General features: G+C 38.5%; 1 protein-coding gene across 3 annotated transcripts; it reads right to left on the bottom strand.

Annotated features, from left to right (window-relative positions):
- Positions 1-1804: 1804 nt before the first annotated feature.
- On the bottom strand, positions 1805-26754 carry FRRS1 (ferric chelate reductase 1). Of its 3 annotated transcripts, XM_059854319.1 has the most exons (18): positions 26518-26754; positions 25655-25812; positions 15769-15919; positions 13044-13239; positions 12679-12815; positions 12202-12296; positions 11371-11521; positions 10370-10549; positions 9748-9846; positions 9080-9227; positions 8563-8679; positions 7658-7773; positions 7307-7393; positions 6296-6393; positions 6068-6126; positions 5302-5445; positions 4147-4208; positions 1805-4041 (listed from the first exon to the last, which is right to left on the bottom strand). In XM_059854319.1, the coding sequence occupies exons 3-18, from the start codon at positions 15817-15819 to the stop codon at positions 3949-3951; spliced, it is 1833 nt and encodes a 610-aa protein (XP_059710302.1). In that variant the 5' UTR covers positions 15820-15919; positions 25655-25812; positions 26518-26754; the 3' UTR covers positions 1805-3948. The 3 variants fall into 3 exon arrangements, with proteins under 3 accessions (XP_059710302.1, XP_059710304.1, XP_059710303.1); XM_059854321.1 differs by lacking the exon at positions 25655-25812; XM_059854320.1 differs by lacking the exons at positions 25655-25812; positions 26518-26754 and adding an exon at positions 16683-17047.
- Between the last annotated feature and the right edge of the window lie 122 nt (positions 26755-26876).

Raw genomic sequence — 26876 nt, forward strand, 5'->3', positions numbered from 1 at the left:
GCCACTCATCATCTGCTCCCCCAACAACCTGTACTATTAAACTTAAATAATAAGGAAAAGGGAGCAACTATTATCACAATACTAGTCAAAGTAGTTTAAAGGAAAGACTAGAAAGTTTTGTGCTTCTGGAAAGTAGGAATGTTTATCATCTGATTGCTACAGCCACAGAGCTTTCCTGCATCCTGTATCAACAAGAACAGAAATACAAGGCGGCAAATTATCTTTTCAAATGTCAGTAGAGATGCCATGCAAAACTCTAATTCATCATTAAAGCCAATGATTTCTAAGGCCCCACGAGACAAAAGTCTCTCTGAAGCAAAGCTGAAGCTGCGGCCCTGCTTAAGTGCAGTGGGATGTGTGTCATAAATAGCTGGTTCAGAGTGACGCAGCTTAGTGGTTTACATTATGAGAAGTCACTTTTGCACAGCACAAGGAAGACCAGCAGAAGCTAGACAGTGGTTGAACTAGGTAGGAACTAAAACAGGTGGCTTCAAGCATGCTCTGAAGAATTTGTCCTGTGCCAGTTTTGCTGTGCCACTCAGGTATACGCAACAGTTTCCCCCTTAGAGAAGTCGGAATGAGATTTATGTGAGCAAAGAATTTCTCAGACCTACTGGCAGACCATCCCTGTTAACCACCCTTCCATTCACTTGGACTCTTCCTACTTCAGCCTGCACCAAAACCACTGAGGTATTAACTTCTGCATAGAAATGCAGAATACTGCAGTTTTTCCTTGGCAACTGCTGTTCATCTTCTGTTGTCTGGACAAGGATATACCCACATGACAAAAGAAAACCATCCATATCTGCTCAAACAAAAGCTTAATAACAGATAGCAAGCACACATTCCAGAATGTCGATCTGTATGAGATGGCTTGAAATGTGATGAGTTTTTGAAAATTTCTCCAATTAGTTCATTTAGGAACACTTCCTATTTTGGAAAACCTTTCCTGGTCAGCCTCTCAGGGACAGGTTACACCAAGCAAGCAAAGCAGAAGTGCTGTTATTTGAACAAGGGCGCCACGTAGTGTTAGGCACTAATGGAACACAAAGCAGGCAAGCTCTCCTCAGCCTTCCCTGGGTAAACGAATTCCATGGCCATTATTCCACAGAACTGGATGTCTCCCCATCTTGGGATTTTTGACAAAACAGAAAACAGTGTATCACTCAATGTAAGAAGGAGAAATTAAATACACCTTCCTGAGCTCGTGCTGCAGCCTGAAATATTAACTAACTAAAAACTACTTAAAGCAAAACAAAGTAGCTGTGAACTCCATTACATCTGCACCAAGCAATTTTTGTTCAAAGCACAGGCCAAGAACATGATTTGTAGCTAAGTCAAGAGCAGATAATGAGTATTTGGAGGCTGCATCTAATAATCAAGAAAAACTACTTGTGAGATAATTCACAAACTTCAACCTGTCATCTATTTTCCTGCCAATATCAAACCCTTCTGCAGATTTTTTGCAAAGGAGTACAAAAAAAAACTTTGGAAGATATTGGAATACAATGACATATTACTTCTTATTAGTTATGCAGGAAAAGGACAGAAGAGGCAGTGTAAACAGAAATTATGTAAAATAAGCAAGTTTTTCAATCAATTAAGTTACAATATTGTACATAAGAGATCCCATAAGAAACTAGACAATACTGCAAGCAGTGGGAAGAAAAAATTTATCCAGAACAACTGATAGTTTTGCCCATTTAAAAGTTGTATTCGATGTGGAACAAGGAAACTTTTTTTCTTGAGGAAAAGAAACTGCTTTAAAAAGGGAAACTATTTTAACATTCAATTTCAAAAGTAGTTTCTCCAGAAGGATTACATAGCTGTAATTTATAAAACAACATCTACAAACAAACAGACAATCCATTTTGCTCCTAGGCAAGACTTTTCCAGTTTTCTTTTGAGAGCATTTTCACATTACTAAAAGGGACAAGAACTTTTATTGAGATATTTACATTCATGTTTTAAAACCCATGTTCATTGTCACATGTAAATGAAACAACCCTCAGTACAGCTATTATAGAAAGAATCTGGCATTAACCTTAACTTAAAAAGCCGACAATCATGCCCAGGTTGAGTGATTTTTCTTCTATAAATTCACAGTAGATGAAAGAGTCCCACAAAACTTTAGCAGTAGATGAGCCTGAGATTCTCAGGCTTTTTGAGATCAGAGTTCTCTAAAAAAAACCTCACACCCACCCAGCTGACCCCGTGCTCCTTGTCCTTCAGCCTGGGTTGTGACTCATTTCTTCGTAGTCCGTCTTTGCCAGTCTGCACATGACTTTCCTAAGGGAGATAATTCAACCTGGACTCATTCACAGTCAGCTGCTGCTGACAAAGGGATTAATCCCAGTTCCATAAATGCCCTTATGACTAAATCAGATATCTGAGCAGCCAAAAAGATCACTGATGACAAACAAACATGCAGCTTCCTGAGTATTACCTGTCCATGCAACAGGCTGCACTTATGGACTTGGGAAGGTGGAGAAGAGACAGAACCAGACAGTTTTGGTCACCTGAACCACACCTACAAGTATTTTAGATCTGGCCACACTTGTAGAGATTTTGCTGTAAAAGTCTATACCAAGTCAGGCCCCACTCTTTTATCCAATCCTCCCAACATCTTAATTCCCAGCTAGCTTAGTATGCCTACCCGAAAAACATACCTTGAATTGTTTCAACTAAAAATCAATACTTTTCAGTAAGAAAAATGAAGATGTGTGGGAGCAAGCTGTTCAGAGCCACAAAATACAACTTCAAAGCATATTAAGGTTTCGTTTCCGAAATGCCGTTTCAAGAGTATCCTTCCATACTTAGGCAAACCATGAACCAAAAATGTGAAACAATATAGTCTCTTTTTAGTCTCTGTACCTAGTTCATCTATTTGGAGAAACCTTTTGTTGACTAAAAAATTGCCCTCCAATATTCTTTCAGAATAGTGTTGCTATAGAATTTTTATAGTTCTGTCTTCTAGATATGACAGCTCAAAGGACTCTCACTTAACATTAACAGAAGCTGCTTTTCCTGAAGTCAACCTAGCTCCCAATTTATGTTTTTCTCAATAGCACAAATACAACTACAACATTCCAGAGCAAGTATTTTCACTTCCATTAAAGCATCAGTTGGCATAAATCCATCTTATTTATGCAGTTAAGTAATTCAGAAGCCTCAAGCAACCAAATACAGTAAAACAGAAATCCATAAACAGAGCTAGGTTCTTCCTAGTTTGAGTTTTAGATAAGTTACTATAAGTTTTAATGCATTTATATTGCAAACATGTTTTCTATTTATGATTTAGAAGACAGAACAGTATTTTGAGTAAGGCAAATGGTGTTTTTACTAAAGTACTCAAGTTCTCTAAGAGCAGACAGTGCTTTTTACATTTTACTTTTACCTATTTAGTTCATTCATCAACCTGCATTTGTGACAACATTTCACTAAGTTTTGAGGTTCGTTTGGTTGGGGGTTTCTTTATGCAGAAAACTGTCAAGAGCAGGAAGCTGGCATATCATATATTAGAACACAGTAAAGGGGACAGATTAATCCAGACCAGTCATATCTTACCAGTTCCCCCAATAATATTCACAAGATGTTTAGGGAAATGACTACCCAAATCATATTTTCGTCACATCTTCTCAGTCTTCTTTTCACCTCAAGCTTCAATCAAGTCAACTAGTGTGTTTAAAAAAATAGAGATTTCATTCCTTACTCAGGCAAAGGTTCCCATTAAAAGTCCCATCAGAAGACAGCTTTTGTAGGACTGCAGGATTTCCCTCTAGATTTGAGTTCCAGATCTCCCTAACACTGAGCATGACATACATGTGCTGTTGCTCTTCTTCAATTACATCTTCAGGACCATGTGGAAAAAAAAGTTATAGTAAAAAGTATTCCTTGCAGATTTTTCAACTGCACAGTATTTTGTCACAAAATTCTCAAATACTTATTTCATACTTGGTTGATTGCTATCAGGAAGGCAACAAGGAATACTACATTTCCACAGACATAGATGGTTAACACAATCTGTTTAAACAGACGACCCTGCAAGACAAGGGGAAGAAAAGTCAGTGAACAGTTAGTCTTTTTGATGGTTTAAATGAAGAATCATCCCATTTCACAGTAGTTGGTTACCAAATTGCAACTCACCTCTGCTTCTGCAGATGTGAGTGACTGCAGTATCTGTACTCTGTCATCCTCTATCACTTCAACTGTTCATGGGAAGAAAAACAGAAGTCAAGTCTGCCCTTTAAGAGGAAGGGGGGGTTGATTTTTATACCGCAGAAGTGTTGATCCTGTGACTAAGTCTTGCATACCATCAAATCTGAAAAGGACTTGGGAGTTTCATTCGACATTTCAGGACCTGTTACTATCACAGTCACAGCACAAATGAAAAATTATACTGGTGCTGACCTACAAAACGTAAATTCTGAACACTGATGTCAAAAAACATTTTGTCTTTTGCTAGACTGAATAATCAAAACACTGAGTTTTGAACTAACACCTTTTCTTTTTATATTTTAAGATAACTGGATTTCATAAGAAGTATTTTCATTAGCCAACATGAGAGCACTCACTGTCCAAATATTTCAGGTTAATTTTCCCTATTTCTAGGAAGTAATTACTGCAGTTAAATTTAAATTCACATCTTTTATAATCACTCCTTCTCCACATGCCACCTTACACAGACTCTTAATTAATCACACTTCTTCAGCTCTGCAGCTGTTGCATCTCAGCCTTAGACCCAGGTCATTCACATGTGCAGTCACCCCCTCTCTGTGACACCAGCCAGTGAAGATAACAATTTCTAATGAAGTTACTACCCATCTCTTCCCTAGACATATTGGAGTCAGGATTTTATATTCCTTACCCAGTCAATGAAAATGGCAAGCATTCAAGCTTGCTCCTGTAATAACAGTAATTTTTTAACAATTAAATGAAGATTAAATCTGCATTAATTAATCTGGACTTAACATACCCACCTGGGATCAAAATTATGGCAAAAAGTAATAGAGTCTCAGAAAATATTTACATATTTCAGTCTGCACATTTTAGCCCTCTATGAACTGTGCTTTGAGAAATGAGAAGCTACTATTAAAAATGGCACAAACCCCACTCTTCTAGAACACTTTTGTCTTAAAAACTGGTTTTCTTCCATATTCATTTGTCTACAGAATATAGGACACTACTAAAGAGTTACTCCCTTTCAGCAGTTAGAGGCCAAAGAATACCTCCTGAAATTACATCCACACTGGTTTCATTCTGAGCAAGCAAGGAGCCAGCAGGAGCTTTGCTGGTGTGTACCTTTACGAACGAGACAGTAGCTGTGTATTTCCAGAAGAACATCAGTACCAACATGCCAAGCTACAAAGCCAATCATTGCATAGGTGTCCCATGGGTCAGGCAGGTCAAGTGCTGGCAGATCCATTCCCAAGAACATAGTCACAACTATTCAATAAAAACAAGATAAAAAACCCAATAAGAATGTTGTGCCAGTGTGCTTTAAAAATTCTATCAATGCTTTTAAAATAGATTTCCCATGAATTACCTAAAACTGCTTGAGGAATGATGTTAAAGGAGTTCACACAACTGAAGGTTGTTGACGGTTTTTTGTGGGGGGGATAGGAGGTTATTTTGGGCTTTTTTGGTAGTCACCAGTCACCACAATATTAGTGCTTAAGGCTGCTGTGGAAGCTTGCCTCTATTATTAGAATTAAACCCAGCTTCTGGATCTGTTAGTGAAATTCCTGACTCCCATTCAATAACATTGAACTCTGCTACTATAAGAACACTATTCTCATCTCTTCCAAGACAAAAAGAAATTATGAAGATAAGGACAGGCCCTCATTACAGAGGAATTTCAGATTTGCCAGTAATTCCTTTGGGTTTAAAGTCACTTTTTCTCTAAGTTGCAGCCAATGGCCCCTTAAAACTCACAAAAAAGATGGCCAAGAAAAAGTACCTTCCTGCCTGGACTGGATGTACATAGATGTTTTAAATGAACAACAGCCCAGACAAAGGGCAAAGCTTCTTTAAATCAGTTAAATGGGAGTTAGTTACTTCTACTCACCAGCTAATATTCTAGCTGTTGTACCAGTACTCCAGTGAAACCAGTTAAACAGCTGCCTTCTGTAAAACAATGAAACACATTTTATTGATTACACCATTGGGGGAAGGGGTCAGAAATCAAAGAACATCTTTTACTCTCAAACTGTAAAAACTTTCCATTGTAAAAAGAATGTTTAAAGAAACAGTCACATTTAATTCCTGTGGCAGTATTTTAATGAGTCAGTTGTACCTTGGTGCGTGACGAGATGGTCTGAAACCTGCCATCAGTGGTTGAAAGATTGTCAAAGCCATCACTGCACAGCCAAGATAAGGATGAAAACCTGCTTGCTAAACAGAGGACATTTTTTCTTAAATATCATATCTATATAAAGAGAGAGAAAAGACACCAGAAAGTTGCAAATTGTATTTGTTCTTGTATTAGTAAGTTACAATGGAGCAGCACTGGCAGAAGCAATGGGACACAAACAGCTCTGCAGCCAGATGGAGATCGTTTGCCTTGGTAGCAGGCACACTGGTATGTCCACTCAGGGCTTGTCCCACATTTTTGCTATATTGAGAAATTCTACCAGCTGAAGAGCAGACTAACATGACTATAGAAACCGTAGTCCAAGCTCTCCAACCTCAATCCTGTGTCTCCAGGATAGGCCTATTTTATAACTCATCCCAGCACTGGTCTTCTCTTTCACCCAAAACCATTTTATTCAGTTTCCCTAGCTCACACCTGTGATGACCATATTATTCCACCTTGAATTCAGATACTCTCTAGACTTTGCAACTTTTGATGTGACCTTGCATCAAACAGAATACAGGTGACAGCAACAGGTATACAACCTCTATCTAGCTACTGCTCCAGACTAAGCTTATCACTCACTATTATGTCTAAGTTCACAAAAACCCTCCTTCCCAGCAGATTTACCATGCTAATGTCAGCCATCACATCCTTACTCCCCTCCCAAGATCATATTGTTTAAGACCAAAACAGTACATAAAAAAACCTGTGAGCACAGAAGTTATTTAGGAGAAAGAAGAAGAAAGGAAAACACCAAAATTTTTCAGCTGTAGTTTAAAGGAGACAAAATTCCTCTTCTGGGTTGCCAGAATTTGAAATCAGCCTACTTAAGAACAGCTTTTACAGAAATTTGGTTAGAAATAGTCATAATAGCTGGCAGTGGACTTCCTCATTCTTTTAGTCCCACCTTTACCTTTCAGTTAACAAACAAGACAAAAAATACACACTTACTTGGCTCCAACCACCTCGGTATACAAAAGGCAACACAAAAGAAATGCTTGTAAGCATGACTGTGGTCAACATAAGCATTCGATGCACCTAGAAATGTTAAATTTGCTTTTAGAAACTCTACAATTAATACATCACTAAAAGACATTAAGCAGACCTACAGTTAAAAGATAACCTTAATCCCCCCTTTAGACTTAACATTTACTAGTAAAGTAGGTGAACTTCAGATTTTTAATTGTCCCACTTTATAAGATTATAGCATGTTTAATCTATTTCTTGGATCTAGTAGGTTTATAATTCTGCTTGCAATTGTGCTAGAAAATACAGCTGGAGATATGTGGAGATTTTGCCCACCTGAAACCACAACTCCTTTCCAAATAGGAATGAGTGATTCCAGACAGGTTTGAAGAATCGTGCAACAATAACCCCAATACTAACTGTGGTAATCCAAGCAACAAACATTAGTGCACCTGAAAAATAAGAAAAACAAACAAAAAACCAACCCAACAAGGTAAATGATAGCTAACTTAAGTGCACATGACTACAACTTCCAAGACTATGTAATTGTTTAGTCCATATGCACATGGTTAGAATTGACCAATAATTAAAAATACATCACCTGACTCAGGCTTTATAGCCTTTATCTTGCTAGAAAACAGAAACATCTATGCAAAAGATAATCAGACTTTTCCCACACAACAGAACAGAGCAGCTTTGGCTACTGCACATTTCACACATGCTAATTCACCAGTACGAACAAAGTGTGAGAAATCATTCTATCACCAACTCAGACATCAGAGAATGAAAGATGACACTGCTAAAATCTGTGTGACAAAGAATGAGTGGCAGTTCGATCATGGACCTGTACTGAAGTCCAGTAGTGTGGGAGAAAAAAATTCCCATTCCCTCAACTGGCAGTCTGGAGCCACTGAAGTTGTTTCTCATTTCAAATAGAACTAAACCGAAAATGCAACTACAACAACTTGAAATAGAGAGAAAGAGATAAACAAGTCCCAGTTTTAAATTTAAGGGGAAAGGCAATGGTGGGTTCATTTTCCTGGGCAAAAAGAATCTTCCAACACTGTTTTTGAAACAAAAAAAATCAGGAACTTCGCTCTGCCACCAGAGTATGAGATCTTGCTAGCCCACAGAATATACAATGCAAATGCCAGAAACACAAGAGGGAATAACCCTGCAATATAACTCTCCAGTCTCAGCAACTCTAGAACTGGGAGACAAAGCTAGAAACTGCAGCTTACCATGAGCCTTGATAAGCCGTGGGGCCCGGGAACCTCCAATATCCTGAGGAAGGCCTGTGACATTGTACGGTCCATTGGTGACCAGGGGCTGACGGCGATGTTTGTATATGAGTCCACCTGAGAAGTGACAAAGTGATTTATTTCTTGCTAATGAAAGCCACTGCACTTGTGTGCCCATTCCTCATTCAATAATTCAAGCCCTGTTGTGACCACTGCACATAATCATACAAGCTAACACACAATATGCTAAGAACCTTACATCATCTAAGCCATCCTGCACACCTAATGCGCAAAATACAACTCACCCAGCTACAGAAAATACAACGCATATATGAGCAATAACTTCCACAAGGAAACCCATGATCCAGAGAAGCAGTAAAGGTTATTGAATTAAAGGCCTCAAGCTTGGAAACCTTAGTTCAGACACCAATTCTCATCTAAGCCATTTCTCACAGAAGGGTTACTAACTCATCTGGAGCTGTTAAAAGAAAAGCAACCATATCTAAGTCAAGTTTACCTTCACTAGCTTCCCCATCTGCCAGAAAGATGTAGTAACTGGTATCCAGATTAAATCTCCCCTTATAAGCAGGAAGACGAATCCCCCTTCTGAAAGAACATTGAAGAACACCATCCGCAAGCCTCCACGACACATCTTCAAGGGCATTCTGTAAAATGGGAGATATTAATACCCAGTGTTTTCAGACTGGCTGAGTAATTGGCTTCAGAGTAACCCTGCAAAAGACACAAGTGTCACTGATATATAAAGTAAAAATGTAAATTATCCAGGGAAAGGGGATCCCCTCTGAATTGGCACACAAGAGGTATGTCAGTAAGTCAACATAGCAACTTAGGGTTTGAACTTATCACTAATTTTTACAGCCTATAACAATGTTTAACTCAGGATATACCAGCTGCAGCTGCAGTTCGAGCAAAGGGATAGACTAATAATAGGGACAAAGTTTCTAAAAAGACTAAGTTCCCATTATATGACTAGCTTTACAAATTAAATAAAGACTTCAAAAGTTAACACTTACTAGGAAGTAAGAGCCCAAGGAATCTCACCTTAGAGAATTATGGATCCACCTCAGTATTAACACCTGCTGTGCAAAACCAAAGTACAAAGCAGCAGCATGCCTTACTTCAAAGGTACACCTGTGGAAGTGTCTGAGTTGTTTTAAAACATACCTCCGCATCCAAGAGAGGATGGCTTCGCTCCTTCAGATGGGCAGTGCTCACGTGAATGCGGTGATCCACATTAACACACAGATAAGCATCATCACCACCCTGCAGAGTTGAAAAGAAAAATACCTATAGCCCAATAAAAAACCACCACTGGCAGTCTCCAAAATGTCTTTGATTTAATATAGGCAGCAAGACCAGAGAGATTATTCTAGTTATCAAGCTGTTATTCCCCATTTTCCGACCACATCAGTATTACTACTGAGGAACCACATTTTTAAGACTGTTTGTATAGGAGTAACATTCAAGGATCAAATGCAAATGGTTTTCTGAACAACTCAGTTTCAGAGAGGTAAAATTTTTTGGATAGATAGAGACTGATTTAACCAGGAATTTCAGACAGGCTGAATTCTACCGTAAGAGATATCTATAGGGAAATTCTACTGCAGTTACTCAGTCCTAAGCTAAAAGTGAATAGTCACCCATAAGAAACAACCTGTGCTTTAGCACTATGGGAGAGTCAGACTTTGTGTGATATCCGACAGTATTTCCATTTTCCATATGCATTTCGATTCAAACTTCACTAACATCACAAAAGCAACAATGGAAAATAAAACAAAACACTCACCATCCACTGGTCCTGGGAAAATGCAAATGCTAAATATCCTTCACTTGGACCACTCATTTCAATAAAAACTGAACTCCCCTCTTGTTGGAAGGATAGAAAAAAACATGAAGCACTCCCAGGATCACAATTTGTAGGGTTCCTAATGCAGAACTTCGTAATTCCACAACCTGATGCACTAAACTAAACAATTAAGCAAACAAACAAGTTGTGAGCAATGAGAGTTTCCATTCTCGTCCTCCTTTTTACCCATGGTGGAAAAAAGCATACAAGGAACAACATCATGTGTCTACACACCCATCTCTTAATCTATGTCTAAAACTACCCTAGGACTACTAAGTAAAATGATGAATTCCAAGATAAATTTGAGTTGAATTTTCCTTTAAAGACATTACAATCTAATAATTTTGAAAAGTCAGCAAGAACTTCAGAAAAAACAACTTCCTCTGGTCTAATATTTGAGAGGTAGCATCAGCTGTAAGATGAGAAAGAAAATACGGGTACTACAGCCTTATGCTTGCTTTTTAAAGTAGAAACTCCACTGATACACATTGAGAAAATACATTGACTATAAGCCACAGTTATCCTGGATCAAATAGCAATGCTTGCTCGATTCATTCAAGACTCTGCAACAAAAGGCAGTAACACAGATGAACTCAGAAAGGAAAGCTTCTCAGCCTGCAGTTGCTAAATAGGAAGTTATTAGTCAAGACCAGATTAAGTCTTTTCTCATCTCTTATGAGAAGTATGCATAATATTTTCTGATCATTATTTTCTAAATTTTCTGTTAATCTTCTCACCTGTGTGCAGCATGAGAACATTTGACCCTGCAAAGTTCAGGCAACTCACCTAAAGGTAGCTGTTATGTTCTTAGCCTTAGATATCAAAGTTACTCATCCATCATCTCTCCTTTTCTGTTAACAGGCTGTATCAATGTCATCTCATTAAATTCCATTCATCACAAGCATTAAAGATTGCCTGATTTAGCTTTAATCATTACTTACTGGCTTTGATATGTAGGAAGCTGGGTGTGAAGTTGACATAGGCTCTGATGTTGCATGCAAAGGTGGTGTTGGGGACAGCACATCAGGCTGAGAAACAATGGGACCTGGAATTTTTACCCAGAAAATCCTGTATTTCTTCACAACTGTGGCTCTTAAAAAACACAACACACACAGAGTCATTACTGTATATTTTTATAGTTGGCTGCTACTTTAAACCAAAAAGGAAAATAATCTATAGTTCACAGAAGTTATTTGTAAAACTCTCATCTCCATGGAGACCTCTACCATCTTAGGGATTGAAATAGTAAAGTATCTTAAATCTTAGAAAAAGAATTTTAAAACATAATATCACATGCTACAGTGAATATAAGAAACATTCATGCCTATGGCATAGATTAGAACTTCAGACAAGAGTTGCACTGCTTTTATCCTGTAGTTCAGAAAAAGCTAGTAGTGTAACAGGAGAGTATACATACCACTTAGTTAGGTACAGCAAAGAGAAAGATTCTTAAGTGTATATTGCAGGTATGAGAAGTGAGAAGGTAGCTAGAAAGACTAAAGAAACCAATCTTCAAATCCCCTTATACTCTCCCTGGGAGAAAAAAAGAAAAAAAAAAAAAAAAAAAGGAAAGCAAAGAAAAAAATCACCTTCAAGTTCTTCCTAAAAATGTGTCTGCATTAACACAGACTCTGCAGCAAGTACGGGATGTTGACTTTTCAGGTCACTGGACCCAAGGGCTTTTCAGCTGCTGGACAATATTTGACAGACAATGGTACAGGTTTACCTTGTCTGCATTTTAATAAATTAGAATCCATACTAGGTTTACTTACAGAAACTGTACATGTTTTGGAGCATCTTCAGGAGCAATCCAATAAACTTTTATGTCTTTCTTTTTTGCTTTACTTGTGTGACTGACAGCTGAATTCTGAAAGCACACATATATCAAGAATTACACAGTGGATACACATTTTGTAACTTAACACAGTCAGTAGAGGCTGCAGCTAAATCCCACAGAGACACTGCAGTTACACTGCACTACCCCAGTGCAACTGGCTTTTCCCCAGCCATGACTAGCTCAGGTGAGGTGCAGCACAGCAACTTACTCATACTAACAAACTTCAAGATGAAAAGGAAGGACTTTCAATCCGGAAGACTCCAGCAATGAGCTAGAGGTCCATGAAGCATTTATACAGAAACAGTGAGGTTTCCTTAGTAAGGAAACGCTTCACTTTTCAACAGCAAGAGGATGAAGAGACAGAACAAGCCCCTCAGTGCCCACTAAGTAATTGTACTGCACTGGACTCTACCTTGGTACGACCACATGTCAGCAGCTGAGAATGTCTCCGGTCAGCTAACACAAAAGAACCAACTGCAGGGCTATCCAGGTGTTCTGCATCCCGGGCTTGTATGAAAAATCCTTCAAAATCTGGTCCAGACAGATGAACTAAAGCAAGGAGAAGAATAAGGAAGTTTAACTCTACTCCAGAGGAAGAAGGACGTATTTCAACAATGACTACCAGACACTCATTTTACAAGTACTGAATAATGGTTAATGGATTACCTAAACAAGAGTCAACTGCTTAGATAAATCCTGTATAGAAAACTGAGGAAAGACATGCTATAATACAAAGCAACAATAAATTAAACTCTTCAGCTGCAACTGACACAATACCTTCTATGCTGTCCCCTGGTTTAAATTCAGTCCCATTCACTGTAATGGTATGCTCAGGTGACAGCTGAGGAGAGCTACCATGACAGGGTACCATGCTAGTACAGGCTTCTCTTACTCTTCCATTTGGATAGCCAACCACAGATGCATGGAGGCAAACAAACATCCAAACAGCAACAGCAAAACCAGGCAGCTCCATCTGTATAAAATAAAATTTAGAGGCAATTAAACACAACAAATATTTACATTATATGTAACCACTTCTCCTTAGAAATCAGTTGAATGGCAGAATACAAAACCATGTTCAAAAAAAGCATTCAAGAGGAGACACCACTCCCAGCTTCTGAATAACTTCTGCTTCTGATAACTGCCAGACTTTGTTAGAATGTTCAGATACCATAATTCAGGCCATCTACAGGCTGTCAATGGATTCCTCCATTCACTGGATGGATTATACCCCTCCATGCATTTTGACAGCACTTTTCTTTTAAAATGTCTTTTGCCAATCCCTCTCCTGTTCTCTCTCTCAAAAAAAAAAATCAAGTTCCTTAAACATCTGCATAGGAAAGACAGGTCTTAAAATTTGCTTCACACATATATAAAGGTCAACAGTACTGAGGAACTACACAGCTAATATCAAGCCCATTTTTATTAATCATAGCTTCAAATTTTGCATCATTACAGATTGCCTTTTATTTCCACAACCCGTGTCTATTTCTTCACATATGACAAATAATTCCCCAGTAACAAGTTCTTCTTTCTGCAGGGAAACTAAAGTTGCCAAAGGCCAGAAATAAATTTTACACATGCAAAAGTGAGAATTTGGTATAAAGATTTAGACAAAGAAATATGCATGTTTGTTGCAGACAAGCACAAGATTTCTCCTTTGAACTCTTCCTTTTGGATATTGGACCTCTAGACAATTAGTCAAACAACAGATTTGGCTTGTCACACTCTTGTCAAGGGAACAGCATTCATGAAAGACAAGGGACAGTAGGACCCCAGATCCTGAAACAATTATATGAACCCCTAACCTTAGCTTTCACCATACAATGTTTTGCCCCACCACAATACTGTTTTCATAAAAGCTGCAGCAATGGTTTTGCTGCTCCAGTAGCATGCAGGGCTTGCAGCTGTACTGTGGTTTACAGAACACCAAGGCCAACAAAAGATAGCATTTCCACATCCAAAAGGCAAGGGAACAGAGAGAAACTTTCTTTCAGTCCTAGGCACAAAGAAAGAAGTGAGTTATCTGCTCTGGGGGAACACAGACCAGGCAAGTTGGTCTGCCTTCTGGAAGGGCCACGCCCATTTTTGCAGCAAGTGATAAGATGTATCAGGTTTTGAAGTTCCCTGACAGCATGGATGGACCTGAAGATAAACACACAGAGCCATTTCAGACTGAACTCTTGATACCTAAAAAGCAGTCAAATGAAGACAAGGCATATCATTATCTTACACCATAGGAGTCATCAACATGAACTCTTCTGAAGTTCTCATACAGGGAAATCCACAATTTCCAAGGCAATGCTATATTAGTACTTCAACATAGGGGCTCCTCAGCAACTTAACACCACTAAACAGAAGAAAATCAGAGGTAACAGTGTGTTGAACAGTTAGGTTGCAAGAACTAGAAAATTCTAGTCTCTCTCAACACTCAACTCCTCCCAAACATTCAAGATAACATTATGATAATATCTTTATGTCTAGTTCAAGTATTTCCTTCTAGTTCAAAAACTTGTTCAAACTGTCAAAAGTTTACATCTAATTGATTTTCTATTCATAAGTTAAAGACAACTATAGAAAGCTAAAGACTAAGGTTCAGTACAATTACATGTACCAGAGAAAATTTCAAAACAAGAAGAGATAAGGCTGCATATCACAGAGACAGGAATAAGAGTAGCATTCTGCTTTAAACAGCAGAGGATGTGGTAGGGATGTAAAGGAAACAAAAAACATTCTTGTCAGATTCAATTGACTCAAAAACTGGCAGAAGAAAAAGACTAAGTAGAGATTAGAATTTAAAAAAAAAAATCAAAATCTGAAAAATATTTGGGTAAACAGAGAGCAGTAAGTTACTTCTTCCTGTGCTGAAAACAACTCCTACAGCACCTGCAGGTGGCCCTGGTAGCCTAATAGCTCATGAGCACAATGCTCACACTCCAACTCAGGATCTCTTCATAGAACTTATCTTCTTCGAGCTATTTAACTTCATTAGCTGCCTAGTGTGAATTCTAAAACTAACTTCAGAGAGGAGGAAGAGATGAGACAACAGTCAAGGCAACATGCTGCCAGCTCAAAGGTACAAAACTACCAGTGACAGAAACATCTCCTGAGCAGACAAGAAAGCAAACAAAAAAGAAAGAATCACCTGAAATTGAATAAGCTATATTAATATAAGGGCTTTATGACACATTCCTTTAGAAATAAACCCCTACAAAGGGAAAGAAGACAGTGCTGCTGTCCAAGAGTCACCCTCTCTCTCAATTCATAAAAAGAGCTCGGGTTGGCCTCTTAAAGTTAAAGGTGGTCATATCATGACAGCTGGACTGAGCACGGAAGAAAACATATTCATAATAATTCATTACTTTTAAACTATAAACACACAGAGCCCCCATGCACACAAAAAATACACACCTCAGCATTGTGTTCTTTCAAGGAAAGAGAATTTCAAGGGCATATGTGTTTCAAAATTCTTTTTTGTAACCCTTTGAGTGTAGGTACTTACTGTACAGCCAGTCCTTCTGTTACAGTGACGAAGCCTGAGTAAAACTGCCATTGGCTCTCTACTTGTATAAAACAATTTATATGACTTCGTAATATCTTCTATTTGCTTTGCATCTAACTGTATTAACCTTTACCGTACCCAGGAAGCTTGTCTGAAAAAAGAAACAGTACACACACAAAAAATATAAGGTTTGTGAGAGCATCTTTACTTCAGGCACATATTTTATACAGCTTTCCTACACTTCAGCTGAAATGCATGAAGCTGTAATGAAACACTGACACTGCAGCTTCCTTTGCTTTTTCAGACATTTCCCCAGACCTCAAAGAGGTTCATACAAAGTAATTACTTAATTATCTTCTGGTGCAGTTAAGGGCAGGCAGGCAGGGGGAACCTACAACCAACTTTTGATACCTTCTTCCTCCAAGTATTAGTTGACATAAATTTGCAGCATGATTTTAAAGCTCATTATACATTTACTCCCAATCAAAGAGACATTTCCTTTTAGAAGAAGAATAAGCAACGTTTGAAATATGGTAACTTTCTCTTTTTTCCATATATCTCACCAAGAATGAACAGGAGGCAAGGATTTTGCCCTGTTCATTTTTTTTGCTTTAATGATTTTACTTGGGCAGCTGTTCTGCATACAATCTTCATGGCCCCAACCTTAAAAACTTTTATATATATGAAGAGCCCGAAGTTGGAGACCGACCTAAAAAGACATAGTTTGTTATCCCAACAAGTAACTTAAACTACAGCATGAGCACATTTACTGTCACAGTTATCATAGAGCCGCCTCCTATGCACGTTAACAAAGAAACAAAATAAAAAACTAATATTCTCACAACAAGAAGCAAAAAAAAATACCAGAGGAACGTGGGTGGCATGGCTTTCAGATAAAATAAGCCATAGCTTACCTTGACTCATTAAGGCACACAGGTTTAAGAGTTGTCTCTAAAGCAATTCAGAAATCTTGCATGAAAGGCAGCATATACACGGTGCCCTAAAAACGCCACCAGATTTTACTTTGCTTCATACCCGCTGCAGATGTTCTATTAAGCAAATACACTTTCCAAAAAGCTTGCAGTACCCACTTTGAGCACTCACTGGCATCAGTTTAACCAAAGCACCACTACAAAGGCTAGAGCAGCTCCACTCCCCACACGCCCTTGCCCCAGGGAGCCTCACTCTCCTCTCCGACACCGCAGCAGCAGAAAAAAGGGAGGAGAGAGACGCAGACAACCTCTCATCAGCTCCAGCCTCCGCCGGGGCCGCGGCGCTTTCCTGCCTGCGGGGGCGGCCGCGGGGCGGAGCCGCGAAGGCTCCGTGTGCCCGCCCCAGGTGGGGCCCGCCGGGATCCCCCACAGCCGGGATCCCCCCACAGCTGGGATCCCCCCCACAGCTGGGATCCCCCCCACAGCCGGGATCCCCCCACAGCCGGGGCCCTGGAAGGTGTTAGGGCATCTCATTTCTTTACAGCCTCCTGCCGCCGGCGGTCTGGGTAGCTGTCCTTGGTTAACAGCTGGAGTTTTACTGAGAGATTGCCCTTGTCAAAGCTTACAGAACTCATTAGTGGTGCTATTCGTGGGCCGGAAGGTGGTCACATATACTGGTTTGCAAAATCAGGCCTTTCTTATCAAGAAAGCAAATAAATACTGGCTGTAACTGGGACTTTGCTGGCAGAAACTGCAATTGCTTACACAGGCTTCTCTGCCTTCTGTATTGTTTAAATCCAAGTTCTCAATTGCTCATGAAGTTACACAAAAAGACGATTACTTAGAAATTCAACAGGAATTTTGCCCTCCCACAGCATAGAAATATTGTGTTTGTGTTAAAAAACACATTTCCTGGAGAGCTATAGTGATTCAGTTGCTTACTACTAGTTCTGAGCAGTTCTAGAGATCTTAATACTATTAATTTAGTAATATTTTCTAAAAATTAATAACTATCTACTAAAATAGGACAGACTAGGAAATGCTCTGGGTAGTATTCACTCTTTTCTCAGTTTCCATAAAAGCAGCATTAACCTTTAGAGGTATATATCTGGATAGCTGGGTTCTGGCAGAGTCCGTGTGCCCCAGGCTCGTAGGCGAGCTCCGGGCCAGGTAGCTCAGTCCTTGAAGACTGAGCTCTCCGAATACACAAGCCTCAATAGCCTCAGGCAACCTCTAGCAAGCTCAAGTGATATCAGCTCTTAGTGATCTCAGCTCTTTTATAGTTTTCAGCTCTTAGCTTGCTAAATGTGCTTTGGCAGGCAGTGCCTTCCAGGCAAGCAGACCGCAAGAGAGAGAGAGATAGAGAAGGCAGCCCTGGGGTTCCACAGCAATGGTTTATTGGGAGGTCCGTGAAGGGTTCCGGCCACAGTTCTTCTAACCAGAATGGGCTAAAGTAGCCCCTTATAGAGGGCTAGAAAGGATCAGAAATTGTCCAATATCAAGGGTTAGGGAAAAGTTACCTATGGGGTCACAGAAAGGTAAGCTAGAGTCTGGAACACGGGAGAGAGGGGCTTCTGCCTTAGTCACTATGACTTGGCATTTTTTATCTTTAGGCCTCTGTTCTCCACGGGGCCCTTGCAAGCCCTGTGTCTGCTACAGAGGTACCCTGTGGTAACATATTAAAAAATATATTTAACATTAAAAACAGTAAGGGATTACTTTGCCTAATCAGAAAAATTATTTGATTGTTAATTGTGTTATCTTGCTCATGTGAGTTACTAGGAAGCTGAGATCTCACTCAGTGTTCAGTAACTGAAGAAACATAATGCATAAGCGATAGCTTGAAGTAAAAGTGAAATATGGCTATTTCCCCATAGCTGGGGGGAAAAAATATTCTGTGTACAACTACATTCATAAAGTTCCCATATATGAAAGAGTTTGATAAAATTGCAGGCCTAAGTACATACATGCTTTATTATGTGCCTGTGTGTTTTTACCCAATACAGATACATTATTAGTAAGACAAATAATACATAAATATATTTACAGTAAGAAAACTGGTGACCAGAGGGACCAGTATTCTTGCCAATATTAAGGTTCATAACTTTCACAGAGTATAGTGGAATTAATATACAAATATTTTAAGATATTATTTTAGGGTCTTGGCTCATTGACAGAATGGGGTATATATGTCTGAAACACTATAATATATATAAGTATATATGGAAGTAATTTCATTATTAAGACTCACGAGGAGAGATGAAAATGCAAGCTACAATTCTGTTGGAAATGGTAATCAGAGTTTAAGAAGAAAAAAATCATTTTTCTGTGAAAAGTAAAGAGAGTAAGGGAGGGAATACTGTTTTGCTTATCATTGTATAGCTTCTCTTATTTCAAAAGATGTTAGCTATTGCTAAAGAGCTGCAAAGCAAGAAAACCAAGATAACACTAAGAGAACCAGGGAGAAGAAAAACCAACTCTGTAACTACTGGGTACAAGTCCCCATACTACTGCACTGGCAATCCTCAATCTGTAAGGGTTCTTTTCAAACACACCAGTCTCCTTAAATAGTAAAATCAATAGTTCTGCAGCCTTAATGAAAATGTTTCTATGAAAGGGTAGTGCTTACTAATTTGTTAAGCGTCATATCCAGTATAAAGTAAACAGAATGCATTAGGGTATATGAACTATAAAAAGTCCACAGCTGCATCTTTGTAAAGTGTACTGCAACTGTTGTTAGTATGTTCATAACAGTTCTGTATTTATTTCAAAGCAGATGTTCTACCTTAAGCAAATGAGATAGAGACATAGAGGGTGGGGGTGGGTTTGAATCTTCTGCAAGCCTGGAGAGATAAAGCTGTGTAGCCTATTATTGGCCTATGTCAGAGGATGAGGACGTCAAGTGGCAAACGAATGAAACAACATCTAACATGAAAAGAAGCTGATGAGGATTTTTGCATGGTTTATTATAGGCACTTAAGGAAGTAAGTGAAAGCTTATAATTTTGAAAGCAACAGGAATTTCATAGAGGAGACTTCATTCCAAGTATATAAAAGAGAATTTCTCTTGCTTAAGAACCAAGAAAGCAATTAAGTAAATATATATAATTTTGGAAATTAACTATTGTGCAGTCCAAGGTTTATACTGATAGCTATTCTATTTTTTAAGCCCAAAGTTATATGGAAAACAATAAGCCATTGAAGAGAACCCATGCTACTATATAATTCCTTCTAATCAACTTTCCTCTAAGGTATTACACTAACTATTCAGTAAAACTGTGGCATTTTAGGTCAGACCTTGCTCAAGTTTCATATATGTGCACTGAGCTCTATGTTACTGGCAAGTTATCATCATAAAACATCACTGGAGTTCAAATCGAGTGATGTGCAAAAAGGCTGCATCCCTACCAGATTGTTTTGATGATAGATAACAGTATCAAAGAATTTTTTGTTACTATCAATACCTATTTTGAAATACTGAAATATGTTGGAAAAAGTGCATTGGAGTTGGCTAAATACCTGCTGGATACTAGGCTTTCTCTGAAGAGAACAGTCCTGGCACCAATATTTACTCACCTCTCTCTTGTGTAAACTACACATACAAAACCATGCATTTCAAGATTTTTCAAGCTTTCAGCATTATTGTCTTAGTTAAAGATTTATTAGGGAATTAATAGCAATATGTTTATCTTAGATATGAAGAATTCTTCCTACCAAATCACTTTGTATATGGTGGGTTTTTTCCTCCCAAAGAGAGGAGACTGTTGAGTCATTGAAACAATCCTGACCATCTAAAAGGAAATAAATTGTGATTAAGTCACAATGTAAGATGAGATTTTTTTCTCCATAATTAATAATTTAGTTTCCCTTAAGCTTTGGCACTGTTTCATACTTACCTGGTTTACCAACTTACTGTTAATTTTAAAAATTAGATTAAAGTATTCCCCTTATGTTCAGAAATGTCCTTCTACTGCATGCATTTTTTTGATTCTTTACTAATCACATTAATTTTAGAATTTTTTTGTGTCACACATAAAATTTAGACTTGAAACCGTATTTAAATGAAAATACTTGTTTACCTAGAGGTAAAAGGCATTTTACAGTTTTCAGTCAATGACTGTAACAAGCCACCTGGTGGCAGTAGCCAGTCAGTCAAATAAGACTGCACAGAAACCTGCTTTGGTTTTGCATTTTTATTCTGACACAGTAGCTGAAGTCCATGCCCCATAGCTTTCTACCAAAATATGGGTCCACTATGACTTAAATAGATTTTTTTAAAGTACTTCCTCGCTAATCTGACACTAAATATTTAAACTGGTTCCCTGATACCAATTTGAGGCAGGTCTGTGTGGGTGTTATGAGAAAAAGACACACAACCTGTCACTTTTCTAAGAGTCTTCACTTGTGCAGTGCCCAACACACATAAATTGATGAAGGACTTCAGTAAAATCATTTCATTCCATTCAAGTGATGTGGGTCAGTGCTTTGTGTAATGCACACTATCAAGTTTTATCTGATGAAAGTACTGCATTATTAACTTTATTAGGTTTCTGTATTTTCTGACTATTGCTGTGATGCTTTTATAAATTATTAATTTCATTATATCAGCAAGATGTGATATGTTTTTATTGTTCTGCTTTACAGGGAGCAAAGAGCTTGCTGGCAAAGGCATTGACCTGTAAGTGCTTCAGTGTAAGGCACTTTAGACCTGATTACAGAATTCATAATGTCAAGCTAAGATTACTTGAAATCTTGTACAACGTTCTCTCACACAATCAGTTTCTTTGGCAGCCAATCTCAATTTCTCCTTTGCCCTTCCCCCCTCAAGCTTTTTTTTCCTTTGCCCTTTCACTTGGATTAAGAACTAATTTTCCTACCCTTTTTCATCTCATCTCAGAATTCCTTTCTCAGACAACCCATTTCCATTTCTTCACCTTTTCTCAGCAGCTCCTAATTTGACTCCTTCATAGCTTTAAATGCATTCCTTGTTCAGACCCAGCATGTCTGTGGGTTTTGCAGTTGCTCTGGGTTCAAACACAAGCAGTCCTGCTGGAGGGATGATGCTCAGCACCATCAGTTGCAGCAACATTCCAGTTAGTACATGCCCAGTGCCCCTGTGGGAGAACCATGATGTTTGAGTACTCTCCATGGGAAGGGCTGCAGGGACTTTATCTCTTACTTTAGCAAGTCTCACCTAAAGGTTTGCAGAGACTTTCAAAAGCTAAATAAACAGGTCAGACTGTAATAGGGCTGGTAAAAAGCATATTCAATTCTGTGGGCTATGAGAAGAGTAAGGGAGAGAAGATTGTTTCATACCGGTTTTCAAGTCCCATAAGCAGCAATCGTCAATTGATAAGCAGAGAATATCAAGGAAGGTGTAAAGGGACCCAGTCCAGACAGGCTATGGAAAGCTGCCTCCTGCACAATCAGGTTAGTACATGGTCACTTTGGAAGACAGTACCTCCAAGGAAGTTCCAAACTTTCTCAGAAGCAAAATATCAAAGCTGTTCTATTGTACGAGACACTTTCCTCCAGCTGAAATGGAGACTCAGTGCTTCGTGCAGAGGTAGGATACTCATAAAAACTGACCAGCAGCAGCAGTTGGTCCCAAAATAATAGTAATTCCTAGGTTCTGAGTGTTCACATAGGAACCACTCCCCAGTAATGGGCAAACTACTACTCATCAGTAATCCTAAACTTAATTTCATGGATGACAAAAAGACCTGATGATATCAATGAGACAAACACTAAGGACTTTTATTTTCTGGCAGCATTTGGAGATGGTTGAACTGTAAATGTTTTTGTGGTCTGACTGCTGTATAGCAAAGGATTTGCCAGTCTGAATTCCAGCTTTGTAGCACTCTAGTGCAAACCTCTCTTATATCATCTTCCTTGTTCTTCCTGCTTGTGTTTAATATCTTTTAAAACAAATGCTTGTGGTACTCATACATTTGGTGAAATAGTTTCCTTCTGCAATGTATTACCCCATGTTAGCCTGTTCAAATTACCCTGGCTTGAATTCTGCCTGTGCTGAAAGATTACAGAGCAGGACTACAATTCCTAATATTAGCTTTCAGATAACTTAATGTAATTATTTATTTGCTTAAAAATCAGTGGTCAAATATATAGAACAGAAAAGAAAAATCAGTTGGTTACCATTTGAACTCAAAGACCTATCTAGGTAAAATTTAAGGATTATTATTTTAATGGACCAGGAAAATATACATGATATTCTCAGTATGGTTTGATATATTAGGAAGGAACATCATAAAGGGGATGGAGTGTGCAAGAGACACTCTGAATATTTATTTTTTGAGGAGGAAATAGATGTGCTTGATAAGACATTGCTACAGTTCATTTAGGAATAGATCCACTGAAGTCTTAAATCTCAGCATATCTCACTAGTATTGTATGGAACAATTCACAGGAAGACAGAAGTGGTTCAGCACAGTGGTATGATAAGTTCTCCTTCTACAACAAAAATTGGCCAGGTATATGTGAATCAATTTTAAACTTAACTAAGTTAAATGGTACAATAATATAATTCAGATAGTTTTGTTTGCCAAGTCACACATTTGCAGATTATTAATATCAAACTAATGTGATGCTGTTAGCTAAAGCACAGTCAAATGTATCTTAAGCACTTATGTGAAAAGCTATCTTTAATGACATTTTATATGGTCCTCTTTAAAGATATTTGCATTGAATTTTAAAATTTTCTATTAAAAATTAAACTCGATTAAAAATTAACTTTCCATGGATGTTAGAGCATTGATTGTTTGAGGCCACCCAGTAAAAGAATGGCCAAACTGGAATTGAAAACAAATCCAAAATGTTAATCTTTGAAAGGTCAAACACTTTGTTACATGAAAGGCCAGTAAGGACAAACTAAATAGGGTAATGTCCTAGCCTCTCCATCTCTTATGATTTCTGACTTAAACAGACATTTTTATTCCAGCTTCTCATTTATTCACTGCCCACCAGGCTATTGCAATCTGTTTAGCCATTTAGAAGAGATTTTAAAAAAAAACTATGGGTGATTACATCAATGTTCTCATGAATATTTTCACTCAATACTAGATTCTAATGTCCAAGAACATCCAAATTTCTGCTGAGCATGTAAATGTCTAAGAAAGCACTTGTTTTCAGTTACTGCATAGCAAAGATCTAACTCAGAAAAAACTGAAGTTTAAACAAACTGCAGAGATACACTTTTAAAGGAAAGGAACTTTCTTTCAAGTTTGCATTTCTGGTTGAGAAATCCCCATTAGAAAACAAAAGCTTGACAGAAGACTCAACACCTCTTAAGCTTCTTATTGTTGGAACAATAACACAGTGCTATTTCATGAATTTACAGGGCATGAGTGCAGAGCACTGAGAAAAAATGTGCTCACTTTAAATTTTATAAAGTCTCCTATTTCCTGTGTGCAGGCCAAAGGAATCTGCTTCTAGTTTTAGTTAGATGTTCAGCTAAGTTCAGTCTGTGCTAGTTGGCTTTTACTGTTGTTATGGGGAACTATTTTTCTGTTACTAAAAATAAAAAACTATGTAAGTACTCCAAGTTCCCACACTGTTTTCACCTTTTAGAAGTACTTAAGAGTACTTTTTACCCTTTGAAACAGGCATAAGCAATATGACATTAGCGAGATGTGACACCTAGTGATAAGCTCCCCAAAGTGTACTGACACCACTACTAGGATAAGTGATCTGTAACACTATGCTGCAAAACAGGAGGAAAGAAAGGAGGACCACTAGGAAGGTGTATGTAAAAGGACTGAAGAATTCCAGGATGAGTAGATTTGAAACTGCTGCAAAATTATTTCCTGATGATTAACATTGATACGGTATGTACTGTTATTTTGAAGCAACTATCGATCATTTCCTGCTGTGGTTTATCATAATCACACACAGAGAAACTGCAAACAAGATTAAATGGCACTGTGAAAATCACCCCTTAGATGCCAGTGTAGCAAATGCTCAGCTGGTGTTGGCTGTTGGCTGTGTTCTAGACAAAAATGCAATGCTCAAAGGTAGCACTTGTTTTGCTGGCTTCCATATAGAGAAAAACTGCTCAATTGAGCATTTAGCAGAGCTCAGTTGCTCTGCTAAATGAACACAGACCCAAAGTCTGTAAGGGATGGGCCAGCATAAGAGATGATAGTGATGGAGAAAGGATTAGAGAAATCTGCTCTGTTCCTGATTACACTTCATCAAAAGACCTGCAACATTCATTATCTTTGAAACAGTATTTTTTTAACATTGAATTGAAAGCAAATGAAATTATACTAAGTGATTATAAATATATAAATTCTACCAATTATTAAGTGATATCACAGTACCTAGGAAACTTTTTTGCTGTGTAGTGAATCAAGTCCTTTATTTACACTGTTGACATCTGGTTTAGCTACAGTCACAAATGATGTCAAAATAACTGGCTCAGGCTTGGTTTCATAATGATTCTTGTCCAAGACACTAAAAAAAAATTCTTTTTCATAAACCAGGTTCCATTTCAAAATCTGTCTCAATGCATAGTATAGAGGAAAGGTGCCAATGCAAACCTAGTAAGGGTAGGGTGAGTTTCTCTATGGAGTAAGGAAATCAAAAGAGCCACATTTTAAAACTCAGTAACAGGAGAGAAATTGCCTTCAATAATGCCCTTTTAGTTCCTATCTTGCTTTTCAAAGAGTATTCAATATGCACTTTAGGATAACTATTTACACAAAGGACTTGGCTACATAGGCATCATTTGCTCTCTCTCTCTCTTAGAGCTGCTCTCTATGTAAGCAGCTCATGAAATTTTAAATCCCAGCCCATTTTCAGTATGTGACAGGACAACAGCAAGCTGGGAAAAGACATTTGTGCAAGGCTCTGTGGCAGACCAACTGCAGTCACTTCAAGCTACTGAAGCTTGCAGAGGACCTCAGAAAAAAGATGGTCCACATCTCTTTCAGTTACCTCAGTTCGTTTTGTTCCTTCCATATGACTTCCACAACTGTTGAAGCTCTGTGCATTTCCCATTCCTATGGTGTCTCATCTTTTCTGGGACACACCCAATTCAGAGGAAACAGCCACCATGCCAGGAGAGCCAGGGTTCTGCTAGGTGCAGGTCACTCCTGTATATGAACACAGGCCAACAAGCTGAGTCAAGAATCAGGGGGCTGGAAAAGACAAGGACAATGGGAGAATTCTACTGGGCAGGAAACAGACATGTGAAATAACTCAGATTGTAAGTATCACATCTGAATCATATCTGAATGAGCCTTGATGAGGTGAATCTAAAGGGAACTGCACTCACAGGGGTGCTTTTCCTTTTTGCCCCATTCTGTCTAGGAAACCTAATATATGTCAAGGGCATACAAGTTGACATATTCACCTACACCAATGTGAAAACCTTTCTCAACAGTACCAAAAAACATTAACTGTAATGAGGAACAAACAGATTTCTTGATATTTTCATAGGGAGGAGCAAGTGAAAGAGAAAATAAAGGAGAAAAGCTACTAAATGATAAAAAAACTTCAGTTTGAAATGAGTGGAAGGGTTTTCATGAATATCAAGACCTTTGGACTTTCCCTAAATGCACTGTAATTGGATAAACACCCTGCAGTAAAATACACTTATAAGGGTATGCATGGGATGGCTGGAAGTAAATAGTTAAGCCTAAACTGTTTTGCAGACTCCTTCCAATTCCACAAAATATACCATCTTCGAGAAGAAAAAAAAAAAAAAAACAAAAAAACAAACTCAGTATGACACAGTGACTGTAAATTGAGAAGCACTTTTTTAAAAACATATTTCTAGGCAATAAAAATAGACTGACCTTCCGAAGCTGCAAGGCTGACCTTTACACTGGGGTGCAGTTAGTGACTTCGGTCGTGAGAGGCCTGGAGCAATTGTTCCAGGTGTTCTGCAATAGAAAGCAATGGTAAGGGCTGAATGGTGTCAGCACTTCGGATGACAGTATGCTGCAAAACAAGGCGGCGGGGGGTGTTGTTCTGGTGTTTGGGATTTTTTTTTAAATCATGCTACATCTTAGTCAAAGACAGATCTACGGAGTTTGTAGTCTTGTCCACACACTATATATAGCACTTAAACTCTGGCTGACATCATGTTTTTTCAGCACCGCAGCCTATCAGGATGGAGCCGGCCGCCCGGCGCTGGGTGCCGGCCCTGAGGCAG

The sequence above is a fragment of the Haemorhous mexicanus genome, chromosome 9, assembly GCF_027477595.1.
Source record: "Haemorhous mexicanus isolate bHaeMex1 chromosome 9, bHaeMex1.pri, whole genome shotgun sequence".
NCBI classification, from domain to species: Eukaryota; Metazoa; Chordata; class Aves; order Passeriformes; family Fringillidae; genus Haemorhous; species Haemorhous mexicanus.

Excerpts from the sequence above, each read along its gene's own strand:
- FRRS1 (XM_059854321.1), bottom strand. The coding sequence starts at position 15,819 with ATGGCAGTTTTACTCAGGCTTCGTCACTGTAACAGAAGGACTGGCTGT. Across the intron at positions 12,816-13,043 it reads ACCAGGGGACAGCATAGAAG|TTCATCTGTCTGGACCAGAT; the intron begins GTATTGTGTCAG and ends TCCTTGCTTTAG. Across the intron at positions 6,394-7,306 it reads ACCGAGGTGGTTGGAGCCAA|CAAGCAGGTTTTCATCCTTA; the intron begins GTAAGTGTGTAT and ends TCCTCTGTTTAG.